Source organism: Phocoena sinus, chromosome 14 (genome assembly GCF_008692025.1).
Source record: "Phocoena sinus isolate mPhoSin1 chromosome 14, mPhoSin1.pri, whole genome shotgun sequence".
NCBI classification, from domain to species: domain Eukaryota; kingdom Metazoa; phylum Chordata; class Mammalia; order Artiodactyla; family Phocoenidae; genus Phocoena; species Phocoena sinus.
Genome location: NC_045776.1, coordinates 38,625,777 through 38,643,419, shown reverse-complemented (window position 1 = coordinate 38,643,419; position 17,643 = coordinate 38,625,777). Strand labels below are relative to the sequence as shown.

At 40.0% G+C, this 17,643-nt stretch overlaps 1 protein-coding gene across 3 annotated transcripts in view; it reads left to right on the top strand.

Moving 5' to 3' along the window:
• The window catches only part of FHOD3 (formin homology 2 domain containing 3), a 497,328-nt gene that overhangs the window by 383,021 nt on the left and 96,664 nt on the right, over positions 1 to 17,643 (top strand). For all 3 annotated transcript variants that reach the window (XM_032602812.1, XM_032602814.1, XM_032602813.1), the window contains one exon: positions 2,783 to 2,997. In XM_032602812.1, the coding sequence (XP_032458703.1) occupies positions 2,783 to 2,997 (215 nt within the window). The remainder of the gene's footprint in view (positions 1 to 2,782; positions 2,998 to 17,643) is intronic.

Genomic DNA, 17,643 nt, shown 5'->3' with positions numbered 1-17,643 from the left:
AGGCAGCCAGAGATGTGACAGTCATCAGATGGGCTGGCAGGCTCCTAAATCAAGTACCACTTAGAGTCACTGTCTAAGGGAAGGTCAGGATATAGGTCCAGCTTCCTCCCCAGGTTCTGTGGGAGATAGCTCTCCATGCCGGGTAGCCTGGCTTTCCCCGTGCATGCCCGTTTACCCTCCCCACTCTGGCCCATCTCGGGGGAACACTGAAAGATTTAGTGGTTCTTGACACCTGGGCCTCCCCACCCCTTCCATTTTTTAAAGTTTTTAATTGTGGAAAAATACACATAACATAAAATTTGTTATTTTAACCATTTTTAAGTGTATAATTCAGTAGTGTTAAATACATTCACGTATTTGTGCAACCAGCCTCCAGAACTCTTTATCTGTAGAACTGAAAATTTCTACCCATTTAGTAAGGCCCCGTGCCCCTTCCCCTGCCATTTTTGTTTACCATGTAAACATCCTCGGAATGATTCAGATTAAACCCCTGACTCTCCCCCTGTCTAAAGGATCCTCAAGGATGACATCTGTGAGCCGAGGGTGCACAGGAGTAGTCTTCGAGTCATATCTACCCAGAACCTGGATGAGCCACCCCTGGGGTCCCCCGGAAAATGGGGTGAACCCTTTGGCTGCCAGTACATACCTGCTAGCTTGGCTGCCCACAGGGAGGGGAATGGAGAGGCCAGGTCCAGGGCCAGGCCAACTGAATGAAGGTTAGTGATCGGATGTCCTCCTTGCCTGAAGTGTTTTGTGCGAGGCTTTCTTACCTCTCTCCCTGGACCCCTCTGATTTTGTTAGGGCACTGTTTCCCTCCTCCAGGATTCCGATCTCCTGGACATGTGCAGGCCCCTTGGTTTGCACTTTGTTCCTTCCTGTCCCCCATCCTGTCGCAGATGGCTTGGACTACATGTGGGGACACCTGTGCTCAGGAACTCCTCCTGGGCTCGTAGCATTCCTGGCCTTCCGTTTGCCCCCAGACTTTTTAAAATATGGGCTCTGACTCTTGCCCTCAAGAACACTTTCTCTTCCACGTTTCCTGTCACTTCCACGACCAGGTGGTTTTTCCTTGCTGGTCTGATTCAAGTTCAGAAATATCTTCCTTTTGGTCCCTCTCGCGCTGTTCGAGAGGTGACATTGTTGGCAAGGAAAGTCCAGAGTTTCTAAAGCTTTCTTTCTGGGTGTAGCTTCGCCCGGTAAGGGTGACGCAGACGTTTGTAAATGCAGATCCGTCCCACATCTTTTGTCAGAGATTCACCATGAAAGTACACTCACTCCCCAGGAAAGTGCAGTCAGCTGGCTCTGCCCCCTGGTGCCCTGGGCTGCAGGGAGACGTACAGGTAGGCTACTGCTTGACAGGTCCCTCACTGCACACGTCGCCTGCTTCCCGTCGGCCAACGAAGGCACAGTGCCGAAGGAAAGAGCAAAGGATGGTAACCTTCCTGGTCTCAAAAATCCTATTATCTGTTTGTTGAACACAGACCTACACACGTGAAAAGATGACTACATATGCTGGGCAGTAAATGTAAAATGCCATCCGAGTTGAATGGACTACATATCCGACATGAGTTCGGAGGCAAGGCCAGGATCACTTCCAGCTGTGGTGGTCAAGGCAGGCCTCCCGGAGGGAGACGCGTGTGCGAGCCTGTCCTGAAGGGCAGACTGACTGCCTTGGGACTGGCAGAGAGAAGGGGTGATGACTACAGATGTGGGGGCCACGCCCCCCAAAGGATGGATGAAGAAACGCGTGCTTTTTAAATGCATCCTCCTGAAAGGTTTTACTTGTGCGCTCTGCCTTTCTTATCAGGCTGAAGTAAAAGTGCGCTGTGCAGTGTCTGGGGGTGGGGGCCTGCCCATTGGAAGAAACTGAAGCAGTGAACCTGGATGGATGTGAGGGAGGGTCTGGAATAAGCTGTCTCAAAGTTTCATGGTGGATACGATAGTCAGAAACCTGCTACAGCTGAATTCATAAATTTATTCCTGAACAAATAATGGTGGGTAAAATTAGCAGACATCTGGAAGAGGCACATATTTCAAAGCTATTTTGGTCTGATCTATAAAGCACACTATGAGGAAGATGATTGGTAGCTGGTCTTAATAAACAGTTACTGGGTTCTGCCTGCCTGAAATGCAAAACAGATGTATCTTTGTTCTTTTAAACTGACTTTGATGAATAAACTATATGTGACGTCAGGTCCAAGCTATTGGATGTCTGAGTCCTACTCAGAATATTTTAGAATATAAAAACTTTCCATAGTCGACACCGAGAGAACAAAGTGAATTCCAGCCACATTGCTGTTAGCATTGAAGCAGGTTCAGAAATCCAGAGAGGGCTTCGTCCAACAACCTTTTGGTATTTTGGGGCATTGTTCCTCTCTGCCGCACCAAGGCACCCTCGCATTTCACAGCTGCGAGCTCTGAGGGAGTGTGGTTTTCAGCTGTCACTGCTGGGGCTTTTTGATGGTCATTATTGCTGTTTTGCTTGCTGGTACAAATGTTTCCTAAAAGAGCAAAATAGGATTCTGCAGCAGGGATCTAGTATCTGGGGACTGTGATGTTGCCACTTCCCCCTGTTTGTTTGGTTATGAATGATGCAGGATTTTTAATCATTAGCATCTTGGCTTTGCTGGGTGTTTTTGGCAGACGGGCCCTCCAGCCAGCCCTGCGCTGTGCTCTGTGCATCAGGAAACCAGCTCACTCTGCAGGTGTTTCATCCATAAACAAGCATCAGCCACGGGCTTCTCTTTCTTTTTACGGAAACCCTTTGGAATTTAACTTTCAGATACAAATACTTGGAGCAGTTGGCAGCTGAGGCGCATGAGAAGGAACTGAGAAGCCGAAGTGTGAGCCGGGGCAGAGCTGACCTCTCCTTGGACCTGACCTCACCGGCAGCCCCTGCCTCACCCGCCCCCCTGAGCCGTTGCCCTTCATCTCTAGACTCTCAAGAGGCTCTCACGGTATCATCTTCCTCCCCAGGAACAGCTCAGCATCCCCAAGGTGAGTGCAGGGAGAGCAGAGGGGAACTGATGAGTCAATTAACATCAGACAGGCTTCTTCTGGGCAGCAGTAACCATTCCTACATGCAAACTCATACTGAGAGGCAACTCATGGGAGGCTTCGGAGGTGACTGTGACCTGAGCTGTCCCTAATAACTAGGGATCTGCAGAGCCACTTACTAAAGCAAAATTATTTATTGTAAAGATTGCAGTGTGTGATCATTGAAAAGGGAGAATGCCAAAAATAAGACTTACTTGACATTCAATCCTAATTCACAGGGTAGTAAGTTAGGATTAATTTATTACTCTGTAATTTGCATGTTATCTATCTATTGGATCTGCCCGATAAAATGACCCCTCTTAAATGTTTCTCCCGTAAGAATTATTGGTCTGGTTTAAGTTAAACTGGTGGAGGATAAAATTAATCAAAGTGAGCAAGAAACGTGGACCTCGTGAAAATAGAAGTTAAATATTGAGGAAGAAAAAAATAGACTATAGTAAAAGATGATTGGCACATGGTGTGGGGCGGGTGTAGATGCCTGTGTGCAGTCAGACAGGCTCTCCTTGGAGAAAGTCCCTCTTGTCTTAGCTTATCTGGAGAAAACACAATTATACTGTACACTGCAGCCTTGGAGCATCGGCAGTTTTCTGATGGCTCTGCGAATTGTGGGTCCGTTTTCTTTCACATTATCAAGGAGGATGGCTCTCGGCTACAGGCACTTAACACTGCGTGTTGACTAGCTCTGCAGCCAGAACTGTTTGGTTTAATTGAGTGTTATGGCTTGCAGCCTGATGTAGACTTAGCCAACTGAAGACAACAGAGACACTAAACTTTTAACTCTATGAGGGTTGACTAAATATGGTGTAAAGTCTAATTTAAACAAGGCAGGACTCCATGACCTCAGCAGAACTGGATGTAATGGAATAATCTTGTCTGTCCAATTCTTTGCTGGCTCGCTGAGCCTCAGGGCTCAATCTGCTTGAGCAGGCTGGTCGCACCCCAGCTTCCCATCACATCCAGTCACTCCTGGTCCCTGAGCCATGGAAGATTGTCGTGGGCAGATGGCTCAGTCATAGTGAGTAATGTCAGTCTTAAAATATTAAGGCTCTGAGAATCAGGAAAACAGACTGCTCTGTAACAGCAGTGTGCTTTTCAACTTTGTCTGATATCACTGCTCTATCTAAGTTGTGGTATTTCCAGAGGCAATATAAAAAACATTCCCCTGCAAAGCTGTGGCTCAGGACTTAATCTTGGGACTTTTAACTCTAAGAGTTGTATCTGCAACACTTCACAGAATGGTTTTGTCCAAACTGTGAAGTACAGAATGGCCCCAAGCTGAGAAGGAATTGTCAGTATCTGTAAATATTGTTTGTCCTCAAGATTTTTAATCTGCTTCATGTTTGTGGCAAAAAGACAGTTCCTCAAGCATTTTGTACAGTTATAGTCAAACTTGAGGCCATCCTATTCCATTAAAAAGACAATATTTTAAACTTCAGTAAGAACATAGAAAATACTCATTTTGTGTATACATAATATGCATTTGGGGAAAATAAAGTTATTTCAGTATGCTTTCAGAGAGATAAATAGCAAATGTCATTTTCCTTTACAGAGAAGGGATTAATAGAGACTAAGAAAATGTTTTGACTGAAATCACACCATAGTGGTATCTGCATCAGGAAAAGGAATACTGGGCTTCAATTTAGACATAATTAAAAATTAATAAAATAGCATTGGCGTTTGCTTTTTCCTTGGGGGGAGGGGGGAAGCAGTGGCTCTTGTAGAATCTAGAAGTGCTGCCCATCGTACGTTAACTCATTATCATCCAAATCAGTTGGAACCCGCAAAGTATTCTAACACCTTGTCCAAATACATAGCTGAATTATACAACTGGAAATTCTAAGGGTAGAAGAAGAAATGCTATAAGAGGATGCTGTCAAAGAGAACTGCTGAAGCTTCCTCCTGATTTGGAGCCTTTGCCCTTACGACAGAAGCCTTTCTGTATATATGACAGAAAGGTTTTTCTCAGCCTGGTTTGTTATCATTCTTGAAAGCATTCTGCCAGCTCCCAATTAATAGTCTAAACTTTTCACCAGGTCCCATTTTCAAAGCTCAAAGTAATTTTTTGCTGATCCCTAATATTTAGAATATTCTAACAGCTGAAGGAAGAATACAAAATATAATCACACATCCAGATGTTTGTCCTGCACCAAACACCTGGCACGTGGTCCAAACGTGCCGGGGGTTGACTCGCTTTTTCGCTCTTTATCCTTGTGGAGTCATATGCTAATAATTCATCTCACATTTTTGTAGTGCTCAGTGCCTTCCTTCCAAATGCTGCTATTTAATACCTTGTGGTGCATCTCAGTAAGTAGGGGAAATGCTATTACCCTTGTTTTACTGAGGCTCAAATAGATGGAAGATGTGCTTCAGATCTTGTTGATGCCACGCTGAGAGTAAAACCACTGCCTTGACTTCCAACCAAGCCGTTTATCAGGGCATCATGGTGCCGTGACATTCGTGGTGGTGCTCCCCTGAATGCCACGCCATCCCCTTGCTGACCCTCTCCCCAGTATCTGTAAAAATTGTGATCTACATTTCAGAATTACATCTGTTAAAAAAAAAAAAGGGAAAGCAGGTATTTGTTCCAGAATTATATATACCTCAGGGTTAAAGGTCACTTGGTGAGTGCTTACTTGGATTCTGGAGAACTTTTGATAGCAGAATATATGGAAACATTAAAGCTTTCTTTACCTTTTCTCTTACAAAATATATTTACAAAAAGGGGAGGGCTAATGGTCAAATACCTGTAGCATTATGTGCCATCTAGTGAGATCTTTCAGCCCCAAACCTTCCCAGCTGTAACTTTTGTGTAAATTATGCCACTGCTCCCACCATCAAGTCAGCGTGTGCTTGAATTATTTTTCACCTGGCCCTCTTGTGGTTCACAGCAGGCGTTTGTCCCAGTGGTGCCTAAGCTTGGTGGTGATGGTCTGAATATTTTTCCTTTGTGTGAAACTATCAGGCCCAAGTGATGAACAAACATATACATGTCTTCTCATTTTCAGTGTGCTCTAATTAACCGAGACAGTTAGCCCCCATTTTAGGTAAACATGGAAGGGCCTCACTCTTCATCCATTGCTTTAATTACCCTTTCCTTATTTTCACTGAGCCTGGTGGTATCCATCAGAATTTCTATAATAAGTTTACTTCCTATTATTTTAAGAAACTTATAGACGACTCTGGAAACAAGTTATTCTCACTAGTTAGAGAAAAAGGCACCGTGTTCTCATTGGGCTAGAGTTCTTCGATGTGACTCTTGAGGAGGTTATTCTGAGGATTAAAGATAATGATAATCTCTGGACCCACAGTGATGTCAATACAGCAAGGTAACCTATCAGGCCAGTGGGTGTCAGTCAGATCTAGGTCACTTATATTGTGGAAACAGAGTGGAGAAAACCAGTCATCTCAAAACCAGGTTGAAGATGGTCCCTGCAGGGTGTCCCAAGGTTGAACTGCCTTCTGTGGAAGCTAGGACTGTGTTCTTTCCAGGTTCCCTGGCTTGCATACCTGAGTCCCTCTTGAGGCTAAATGGAGAGAAATGACCATTTCCCAGTAGAAGGAAGCTGCTGCCAAGAGTTTACGAGGTGCTTTCACTCACTGATATAGCCATGAAAGCATACATAACGGCTAGATTACTTTCCTTATTTTTAGCTCAGTACTCTCTATTTTGCACACAGAAATAATGTTAGGGATGCATTTAAAATTTTTACCATACTCTATTAATTTTATGTCAAGGATAAATATATTCAACAGTGATGTTTCTTCTACCTGTAATCAATTCCTAGATATTTCCAAATATCTCATTGTTTGGCCCTGAAGATATAAAATATGGCTTATATGGCCATGGCCTATTCACCAGCACTCAGCTGGAGGCACTTACAGAAATTATGGACATGGTATACTAATATTTTCTCTCACAGATCCAAACGTTTAAAGTACTGGAAAATATGATAGTTCCTCTAGTTTCCTGATCTTCACACCTGGAAATAAAATACAGACATATAGTTATCAGTTTATTTAAATGAATAATCATTTTTCATCATTTTCATTTATCATCACGGCTGTTGTCATTGTTACCAGTCATTGACTGAGCATCTTTGTCACCTTCATTGTGTAACATGTTTTCAGTTTCCTTCAGGTATAGAGTCACTCTCCTAGGTTACCCAGTCCACATGGCAGAAATCAGAAACGTCTAGCATCCTATCTCCGAAGGGCACGGTAGCAATGGAATATTGTCAATCATCAGCCTAATGCATGCTGGTCCCCTTGCATAAAGCTTTTGGACACCTCCAGTCTAGTATTTCATGAATTGGCAGGAAACTAGATTCCTTGTGGTTCTATGACTCAGGGCCGCCCCAGCTCCCCATAACTCACCTGACTGCTGCTACTTAATGCCATTTGGTCAGTGAGACAGAATCTCTTAGGAACTCAACCCAAGGCCAAGGCCCTGCCTGCAAAACCTGCTGTGGAACTTTTTTGAGAGCTTTCACGAATCTGGGTTTTTCTGCTTGCCATTTCTCTGTCTCTAAGAAATGGAAAAAGGCAAAAACTTTCCCTTTTTTCCTGCTACAGAGAACGACAGTTGCCTACAATGTGTTTTCTTGTACCAAATTTTAAAACATTAAATAGTCTTGAGTTTTTTTAAAGCAAAGTATAAATCTTACCTGAAGTATACCTAAGTAAAGATAAGGAACAGAATGGCATTGGGAAAGTTTTTTTTTTTAATTTTATTTTATATTTTTTTTATACAGCAGGGTCTTATTAGTCATCAATTATATACACATCAGTGTATACATGTCAATCCCAATCGCCCAATTCATCACACCACCACCCCCAACCCCCGCCGCTTTCCCCCCCTTGGTGTCCATACATTTGTTCTCTACATCTGTGTCTCAATTTCTGCCCTGCAGACTAGTTCATCTGTACCATTTTTCTAGGTTCCATATCTATGCGTTAATATACGATATTTGTTTTTCTCTTTCTGACTTACTTCACTCTGTATGACAGTCTCTGGATCCATCCACGTCTCAACAAATGACCCAATTTCATTCCTTTTTATGGCTGAGTAATATTCCATTTTATATATGTACCACATCTTCTTTATCCATTCATCTGTCGTTGGGCATTAGGATTGCTTCCATGACCTGGCTATTGTAAATAGTCCTGCAATGAACATTGGGTTGCGTGTGTCTTTTTGAATTGTGGTTTTCTCTGGATATATGCCCAGTACTGGGATTGCTGGATCATATGGTAATTCTATTTTTAGTGTTTTAAGGAACCTCCATACTGTTCTCCATAGTGGCTGTATCAGTTTACATTCCCACCAATAGTGCAAGAGGGTTCCCTTTTCTCCACACCCTCTCCAGCATTTGTTGTTTGTAGATTTTCTGATGAAGCCCATTCTAACTGGTGTGAGGTGACACCTCACTGTAGTTTTGATTTGCATTTCTTTAATACTTAGTGACGTTGAGCAGCTTTTCATGTGCTTCTTGGCTATCTGTATGTCTTCTTTGGAGAAATGTCTATTTAGGTCTTCTGCCCATTTTTGGATTGGGTTTTTTGTTTTTTTAATATTGAGCTTCATGAGCTGTTTATATATTTTGAAGATTAATCCTTTGTCCATTGATTCATTTGCAAATATTTTCTCCTATTCTGAGGATTGTCTTTTCATCTTGTTTATGGTTTCCTTTGCTGTGCAAAAGCTTTAAAATTTCATTAGGTCCCTTTTTTTAAAATTTATTTCCATTGCTCTAGGAGGTGGATCAAAAAAGATCTTGATAAAAAAAAAAAAAAGATCTTGCTGTGATTTACGTCAAAGAGTGTTCTGCCTGTGTTTTTCCTCTAAGAGTTGTATAGTGTCCGGTCTTACATTTAGGTCTCTAATCCATTTTGAGTTTATTTTTGTATATGGTGTTAGGGATTGTTCTAATTTCATTCTTTTGCATGTAGCTGTCCAGTTTTCCCAGCACCACTTATTGAAGAGACTGTCTTTTCTCCATTGTATATCTTTGACTCCTTTGTCATAGATTAGTTGACCAAAGGTGCGTGGGTTTACCTCTGGACGTTCTATCTTGTTCCATTGATGTATGTTTCTGTTTTTATGCCAGTACCATACAGTCTTGATTACTGTAGCTTTGTCATATAGTCTGAAGTCAGGGAGTCTGATTCCTCCAGCTCTGTTTTTTTCCCTCAAGACTGCTTTGGCTCTTCAGGGTCTTTTGTGTCTCCATACAAATTTTAAGATTTCTGGTTCTACTTCTGTAAAAAAATGCCATTGGAAATTTGATAAGGATTGCATTGAATCTGTAGATTGCTTTGGGTAGTATAGTCATTTTCACAATATTGATTCTTCCAATCCAAGAACATGGTATATGTCTCCATCTGTTGGTATCACCTTTAATTTCTTTCATCCATGTCTTATAGTTTTCTGCATACAGGTCTTTTGTCTCCTTGGAAGGTTTATTCCTAGGTATTTTATTCTTTTTGTTGCAATGATAAATGGGAGTGTTTCCTTAATTTCTCTTTCAGATTTTTCATCATTACTGTATAGGAATGCAAGAGATTTCTATGCATTAATTTTGTATCCTGCAGCTTTACCAGATTCATTGATTAGCTCTAGTAGTTTTCTGGTGGCATCTTTAGGATTCTCTATGTATAGTATCATGTCATCTGCAAACAGTGACAGTTTTATTTCTTCTTTTCCAATTTGTATTCCTTTTATTTCTTTTTCTTCTCTGATTGCTGTGGCTAGGACTTCCAAAACTATGTTGAATAATAGTGGTGAGAGTGGACATCCTTGTCTTGTTCCTGATCTTAGAGGAAATGCTTTCAGTTTTTCAGCATTGAGAATGATGTTTGCTGTGGGTTTATTATGTTGAGGTAGGGTTCCCTCTATGCCCGCTATATGGAGAGTTTTTATCATAAATGGGTGTTGAAATTCGTCAAAATTTTTCTGCATCTATTAAGGTGATTATATGGTTTTTCTTCTTTAATTTGTTAGTATGGTGTATCACATTGATTGATTTGCATATATTGAAGAATCCTTGCATCCCTGGGATAAATCCCACTTGATCATGGTGTATCATCCTTTTAATGTGTTGTTGGATTCTGTTTGCTAGTATTTTTTTGAGGGTTTTTGCATCTATATTCATGAGTGATATTGGTCTGTAATTTTCTTTTTTTGTAGTATCTTTGTCTGGTTTTGGTATCAGGGTGATGGTGGCCTCATAGAATGAGTTTGGGAGTGTTCCTTCCTCTGCAATTTTTTGGAAAAGTTTGAGAAGGATGGGTATTAGCTCTTCTCTAAATGTTTGATAGAATTCACCTGTGAAGCCATCTGGTCTTGGACTTCTGTTTGTTGGAAGATTTTTAATCGCGGTTTCAATTTCATTACTTGTGATTGGTCTGTTCATATTTTCTATTTCTTTCTGGTTCAGTCTTGGAAGGTTATACGTTTCTAAGAATTTGTCCATTTCTTCCAGGTTGTCCATTTTATTGGCATAGGGTTGCTGGTAGTAGTCTCTTAGAATACTTTGTATTTCTGTGGTGTCTGTTATAACTCCTCTTTTTTCATTTCTAATTTTATTGATTTGAGTCCTCTACATTTTTTTTGGTTTTTTTTTTTTGCGGTACGTGGGCCTCTCACTGTTGTGGCCTCTCCGGTTGCGGAGCACAGGCTCCGGATGTGCAGTCTCAGCGGCCATGGCTCACGGGACTAGCCGCTTCACGGCATGTGGGATCTTCCCGGACCAGGGCATGAACCCGTGTCCCCTGCATCGACAGGCAGACTCTCAACCACTGCGCCACCAGGGAAGCCCTCCCTCTTTTTCTTGATGTCTTGCTAATAGTTTATCAATTTTGTTTATCTTCTCAAAGAACCAGCTTTTAGTTTTATTGATCTTTCCTATTGTTTTCTTTGTTTCTATTTCATTTACTTCTGCTCTGATCTTTGTGATTTCTTTCCTTCTGCTACTTTGGGTTTTGTTTGTTCTTTCTCTAGTTCCTTTAGGTATAAGGTTAGATTGTTTATTTGGGATTTTTCTTGTTTCTTGAGGTAGGCTTATATAGCTATAAACTACCCTCTTAGAACTGCTTTTGCTGCATCACACAGGTTTTGGATTGTCATGTTTTCATTGTCTCTAGGTATTTTTTGATTTCCTGTTTGATTTCTTCAGTGATCTCTTGGTTATTTAGTCATGTAGTGTTTAACCTCCATGTGTTTGTGTTTTTTACGCTTTTTTCCCCTTTAATTCATTTCTAATCTCATAGCGTTGTGGGCATAAAAGTTGCTTGATAGGATATTAATTTTCTTAAATTTACTGAGGCTTGATTTGTGACCCAAGATGTGACCTATCCTGGAGAATGTTCCATGTGCATATGAGAAGAAAGTATAATCTGCAGTTTTTGGATGGAATATCCTATAAATATCAATTAAATCTATCTGGTCTACTGTGTCATTTAAAGCTTCTGTTTCCTTATTTAGTTTCATTTTGGATGATCTGTCCATTGGTATAAGTGAGGTGTTAAAGTCCCCCACTATTATTGTGTTACCGTCGATTTCCTCTTTTATAGCTGTTAGCAGTTGCCTTATGTATTGAGGTGCTCCTATGCTGGGTGCATATATATTCACAATTGTTATATCTTCTTCTTGGATTGATGCCTTGATCATTATGTAGTGTCCTTCTTTGTCTCTTGTAACATTCTTTATTTTAAAGTCTATTTTATCTGCTATGAGTATTGCTACTCCAGCTTTCTTTTGATTTCGATTTGCATGGAATATCTTTTTCCATCCCCTCACTTTCAGTCTGTATGTGTCCCTAGGTCTGAATTGGGTCTCTTGTAGACAGCATATATATGGGTCTTGTTTATGTATCCATTCAGCGAGCCTGTGTCTTTTGGTTAGAGCATTTAATCTATTCACGTTTAAGGTAATTATTTATATGTATGTTCCTGTGACCATTTTCTTAATTATTTTGCATTTGTTTTTGTAGGTCCTTATCTTTTCTTTAAACATCTTTTTTGGAGTATAATTGCTTTACAATGGTGTGTTAGTTTCTGCTTTATAACAAAGTGAATCAGTTATACATATACGTATGTTCCCATATCTCTTCCCTCTTGCATCTCCCTCCCTCCCATCCTCCCTGTCCCACCCCTCTACATGGTCACAAAGCACCGAGCTGATCTCCCTGTGCTATGCGGCTGCTTCCCACTAGCTATCTGTTTTACATTTGGTAGTGTATATATGTCCATGCCACTCTCTCACTTTGTCACAGCTTACCCTTCCCCCTCCCCATATTCTTAAGTCCATTCTCTAGTAGGTCTGTGTCTTTATTCCTGTCTTACCCCTAGGTTCTTCATGACATTTTTTTTCTTAGATTCCATATATATGTGTTAGCATATGGTATTTGTTTTTCTCTTTCTGACTTACTTCACTCTGTATGACAGACTCTAGGTCCATCCACCTTACTACAAATAACTCAATTTCGTTTCTTTTTATGGCTGAGTAATATGCCATTGTATATATGTGCCACATCTTCTTTATCCATTCATCCGATGATGGACATTTAGGTTGTTTCCATCTCCTGGCTATTGTAAATAGAACTACAGTGAACATTTTGGTACATGACTCTTTTTGAATTATGGATTTCTCACAGTATATGCCCAGTAGTGGGATTGCTGGGTCATATGGTAGTTCTATTTGTAGTTTTTTAAGGAACATCCATACCGTTCTCCATAGTGGCTGTACCAATTCACATTCCCACCAGCAGTGCAAGAGTGTTCCCTTTGATCCACACCCTTTCCAGCATTTATTGTTTCTAGATTTTTTGATGACGGCCACTCTGACTGGTATGAGATGATATCTCACTGTAGTTTTGATTTGCATTTCTCTAATGATTAATGATGTTGAGCATTCTTTCATGTGTTTGTTGGCAATCTGTATATCTTCTTTGGAGAAATGTCCGTTTAGGTCGTCTGCCCATTTTTGGATTAGGTTGTTTGTTTTTTTGTTATTGAGCTGCATGAGCTGCTTGTAAATTTTGGAGATTAATCCTTGGTCAGTTTGTTTCATTTGCAAATATTTTCTCCCATTCTGAGGGTTGTCTTTTTGTCTTGTTTATGGTTTCCTTCGCTGTGCAAAAGCTTTGAAGTTTCATTAGGTCCCATTTGTTTATTTTTGTTTTTATTTCCATTTGTCTAGGAGGTGGGTCAAAAAGGATCTTGCTGTGATTTATGTAATAGAGTGTTCTGCCTATGTTTTCCTCTAAGAGTTTGATAGTTTCCAGCCTTACATTTAGGTCTTTAATCCATTCTGATCTTATTTTTGTGTATGGTGTTAGGGAGTGTTCTAATCTCATACTTTTACATGTACCTGTCCAGTTTTCCCAGCACCCCTTTTTTTTTTTTTTTTTTTTTTTTTGTGGTACGTGAGCCTCTCACTGTTGTGGCCTCTCCCGTTGGGGAGCACAGGCTCCGGACGTGCAGGCTCAGTGGCCATGGCTCACGGGTCCAGCTGCTCCGTGGCATGTCGGATCTTCCCAAACTGAGGCATGAACCCGTGTCTCCTGTATTGGCAGGTTGACTCTCAACCACTGCGCCACAAGGGAACCCCCCCCCAACACCACTTATTGAAGAGGCTGTCCTTTCTCCATTATACATTCCTGCCTCCTTTATCAACGATAAGGTGACCATATGTGCGTGGGTTTATCTCTGGGCTTTCTATCCTTTTCCATTGGTCTATCTTTCTGTTTTTGTGCCAGTACCATACTGTCTTGATTACTGTAGCTTTGTAGTATAGTCTGAAGTCAGGGAGCCTGATTCCTCCAGCTCCATTTTTCGTTCTCAAGATTGCTTTGGCTATTTGGGGTCTTTTATGTTTCCATACAAATTGTGAAATTTTTTGTTCTAGTTCTGTGAAAAATGCCAGTGGTAGTTTGATAGGGATTGCATTGAATTTGTAGATTGCTTTGTGTAGTAGAGTCATTTTCACAATGTTGATTCTTCCAATCCAAGAACATGGTATATCTCTCCATCTATTTGTATTATCTTTAATTTCTTTCAACAGTGTCTTATAATTTTCTGCATACAGGTCTTTTGTCTCCTTAGGTAGGTTTATTCCTAGATATTTTATTCTTTTTGTTGCATTAGTAAATGTGAGTATTTCCTTGATTTCACTTTCAGATTTTTCATCATTAGTGGTAGGAATGCCAGAGATATCTGTGCATTAGTTTTGTATCCTGCTACTTTAACAAATTCATTGATTAGCTCTAGTAGTTTTTTGGTAGAATCTTTAGGATTCTCTATGTACAGTATCATGTCATCTGCAAACAGTGATAGCTTTACTTCTTCTTTTCCAGTTTGGATTCCTTTTTTTTCCCTTTTCTTCTCTGATTGCTGTGGCTAAAACTTCCAAAACTATGTTGAATAAGAGTGGTGAGAGTGGGCAACCTTGTCTTATTCCTGTTCTTAGTGGAAATGCTTTCAGTTTTTCACCATTGAGGATGATGTTGGCTGTGAGTTTGTCATATATGGCCTTTATTATGTTGAGGAAAGTTCCCTCTATGCCTACTTTCTGGAGGGTTTTTATCATAAATGGGTGTTGAATTTTGTTGAAAGCTTTCTCTGCATCTATTGAGATGATCATATGGTTTTTCTCCTTCAATTTTTTAATATGGTGTATCACATTGATTGATTTGCGTATATTGAAGAATCGTTGCATTCCTGGAATAAACCCCACTTGATCATGATGTATGATGCTTTTAATGTGGTGTTGGAATCTGTTTGCTAGTATTTTGTTGAGGATTTTTACATCTATGTTCATCAGTGATATTGGCCTGTAGTTTTCTTTCTTTGTGACATCCTTGTCTGGTTTTGTGATCAGAGTGATGGTGGCATCGTAGAATGAGTTTGGGTGTGTTCCTCCCTCTGCTATATTTTGGAAGAGTTTGAGAAGGATAGGTGTTAGCTCTTCTCTAAATGTTTGATAGAATTCGCCTGTGAAGCCATCTGGTCTGGGGCTTTTGTTTGTTGGAAGATTTTAAATCAGTTTCAATTTCAGTGCTTGTGATTGGTCGTTTCATATTTTCTATTTCTTCCTGATTCAGTCTTGGCAGGTTGTGCATTTCTAAGAATTTGTTCCTTTCTTCCGGGTTGTCCATTTTATTGGCATAGAGCTGCTTGTAGTAATCTCTCATGATCTTTTGTATTTCTGCAGTGTCAGTTGTTACTTCTCCTTTTCCATTTCTAATTCTATTGATTTGAGTCTTCTCCCTTTTTTCTTGATGCATCTGGCTAATAGTTTATCAATTTTGTTTATATTCTCAAAGAACCAGCTTTTAGTTTTATTGATCTTTGCTAACGTTTCCTTCATTTCTTTTTCATTTATTTCTGATCTGATCTTTATGATTTCTTTCCTTCTGCTAACTTTGGGGGTTTTTTTGTTCTTCTTTCTCTAATTGCTTTAGGTGCAAGGTTAGGTTGTTTATTCAAGATGTTTCCTGTTTCTTAAGGTAGAATTGTTTTGCTATAAACTTCCCTCTTAGAACTGCTGTTGCTGCATCCCATAGGTTTTGGGTCATTGTGTCTCCATTGTCATTTGTTTTTAGGTATTGTTTGATTTCCTCTTTGGTTTCTTCAGTGATCACTTCGTTATTAAGTAGTGTATTGTTTAGCCTTCATGTGTTTGTATTTTTTACAGATCGTTTCCTGTAATTGATATCTCATCTCATAGCATTGTGGTCAGAAAAGATACTTGATATGATTTCAGTTTTCTTAAATTTAGCAAGGCTTGATTTGTGACCCAGGATATGATCTATCCTGGAGAATGTTCCATGAGCAGTTGAGAAAAATGTGTAATCTGTTGGTTTTGGATGGAATATCCTATAAATATCAGTTAAGTCCATCTTGTTTAATGTATCATTTAAAGGTTGTGTTTCCTTATTTACTTTCTTTTTGGATGATCTGTCCAATGGTGAAAGTGGGGTGTTAAAGTCTCCTACTATGAATGTGTTACTGTTGATTTCCCCTTTTATGGCTGTTAGCAGTTGCCTTATGTATTGAGGTGCTCCTATGTTGGGTGCATAAATATTTACAATTGTTATATCTTCTTCTTGGATCGATCCCTTGATCATTATGTAGTGTCCTTCTTTGTCTCTTCTAATAGTCTTTATTTTAAATTCTATTTTGTCTGATATGAGAATTGCTACTCCAACTTTCTTTTGGTTTCCATTTGCATGGAATATCTTTTTCCATCCCCTCACTTTCAGTGTGTATGTGTCTCTAGGTCTGAAATAGGTCTCTTGTAGACAGCATATATATGGGTCTTGTTTTTGTATCCATTCAGCCAGTGTGTGTCTTTTCGTGGGAGCATTTAATCCTTTTACATTTAAGGTAATTATTGATATGTATGTTCCTATTCCCATTTTCTTAATTGTTTTAGGTTTGTTATTGTAAGTCTTTTCCTTCTCTTGTGTTCCTTGCCTAAAGAAGAGACTTTAGCATTTGTTGTAAAACTGATTTGGTAGTGCTAAACTCTCTCAGCGTTTGCTTGTCTGTAAAGGTTTTATTTTCGCCATCAAATCTGAATGAGATCCTTGCTGGGTAGAGTAATCTTGGTTGTAGGTTTTTCTCCTTCATCACTTTAAATATGTCCTGCCAGTCCCTTCTGGCTTGCAGAGTTTCTGCTGAAAGATGAACTGTTAACCTTATGGTGATTCCCTTGTGTGTTATTTGTTGTTTTTCCCTTGCTGCTTTTAATATGTTTTCTTTGTATTTAATTTTTGACAGTTTGATTAATATGTATCTTGGCGTGTTTCTCCTTGGATTTATCCTGTATGGGACTCTCTGTGCTTCCTGGACTTGATTAACTATTTCCTTTCCTATATTAGGGAAGTTTTCAACTATAATCTCTTCCAATGTTTTCTCAGTCCCTTTCTTTTTCTCTTCTTCTTCTGGAACCCCTATAATTCGAATGTTGGTGCGTTTAATGTTCTCCCAGTGGTCTCTGAGACTGTCCTCGGTTCTTTTCATTCTTTTTTCTTTATTCTGTTCTACAGTAGTTATTTCCACTATTTTATCTTCCAGGTCACTTATCCATTCCTCTGCCTCAGTTATTCTGCTATTGATCCCTTCTAGCGTATTTTTAATTTCATTTATTGTGTTATTCATTATTGCTTGTTTCATCTTTAGTTCTTCTAGGTCCTTGTTAAATGTGTCTTTCATTTTCTCTATTCTGTTTCCAAGATTTAGGATCATCCTTACTATCATTATTCTGAATTCTTTTTCAGATAGACTGCCTATTTCCTCTTCATTTGTTAGGTCTGGCGGGTTTTTTTTCTTGCTCCTTCATCTGCTGTGTGTTTTTCTGTCTTCTCATTTTGCTTATCTTCCTGTGTTTGGGGTCTCCTTTTTGCAGGCTGCAGGTTCATAGTTCCCGTTGTTTTTGGTGTCTGTCCTCAGTGGCTAAAGTTGGTTCAGTGGGTTGTGTAGGCTTCCTGGTGGAGGAGACTAGTGCCTGTGTTCTGGTGGATGAGGCTGGATCTTGTCTTTCTGGTGGTCAGTTCCACGTCTGGTGGTTTGTTTTGGGGTGTT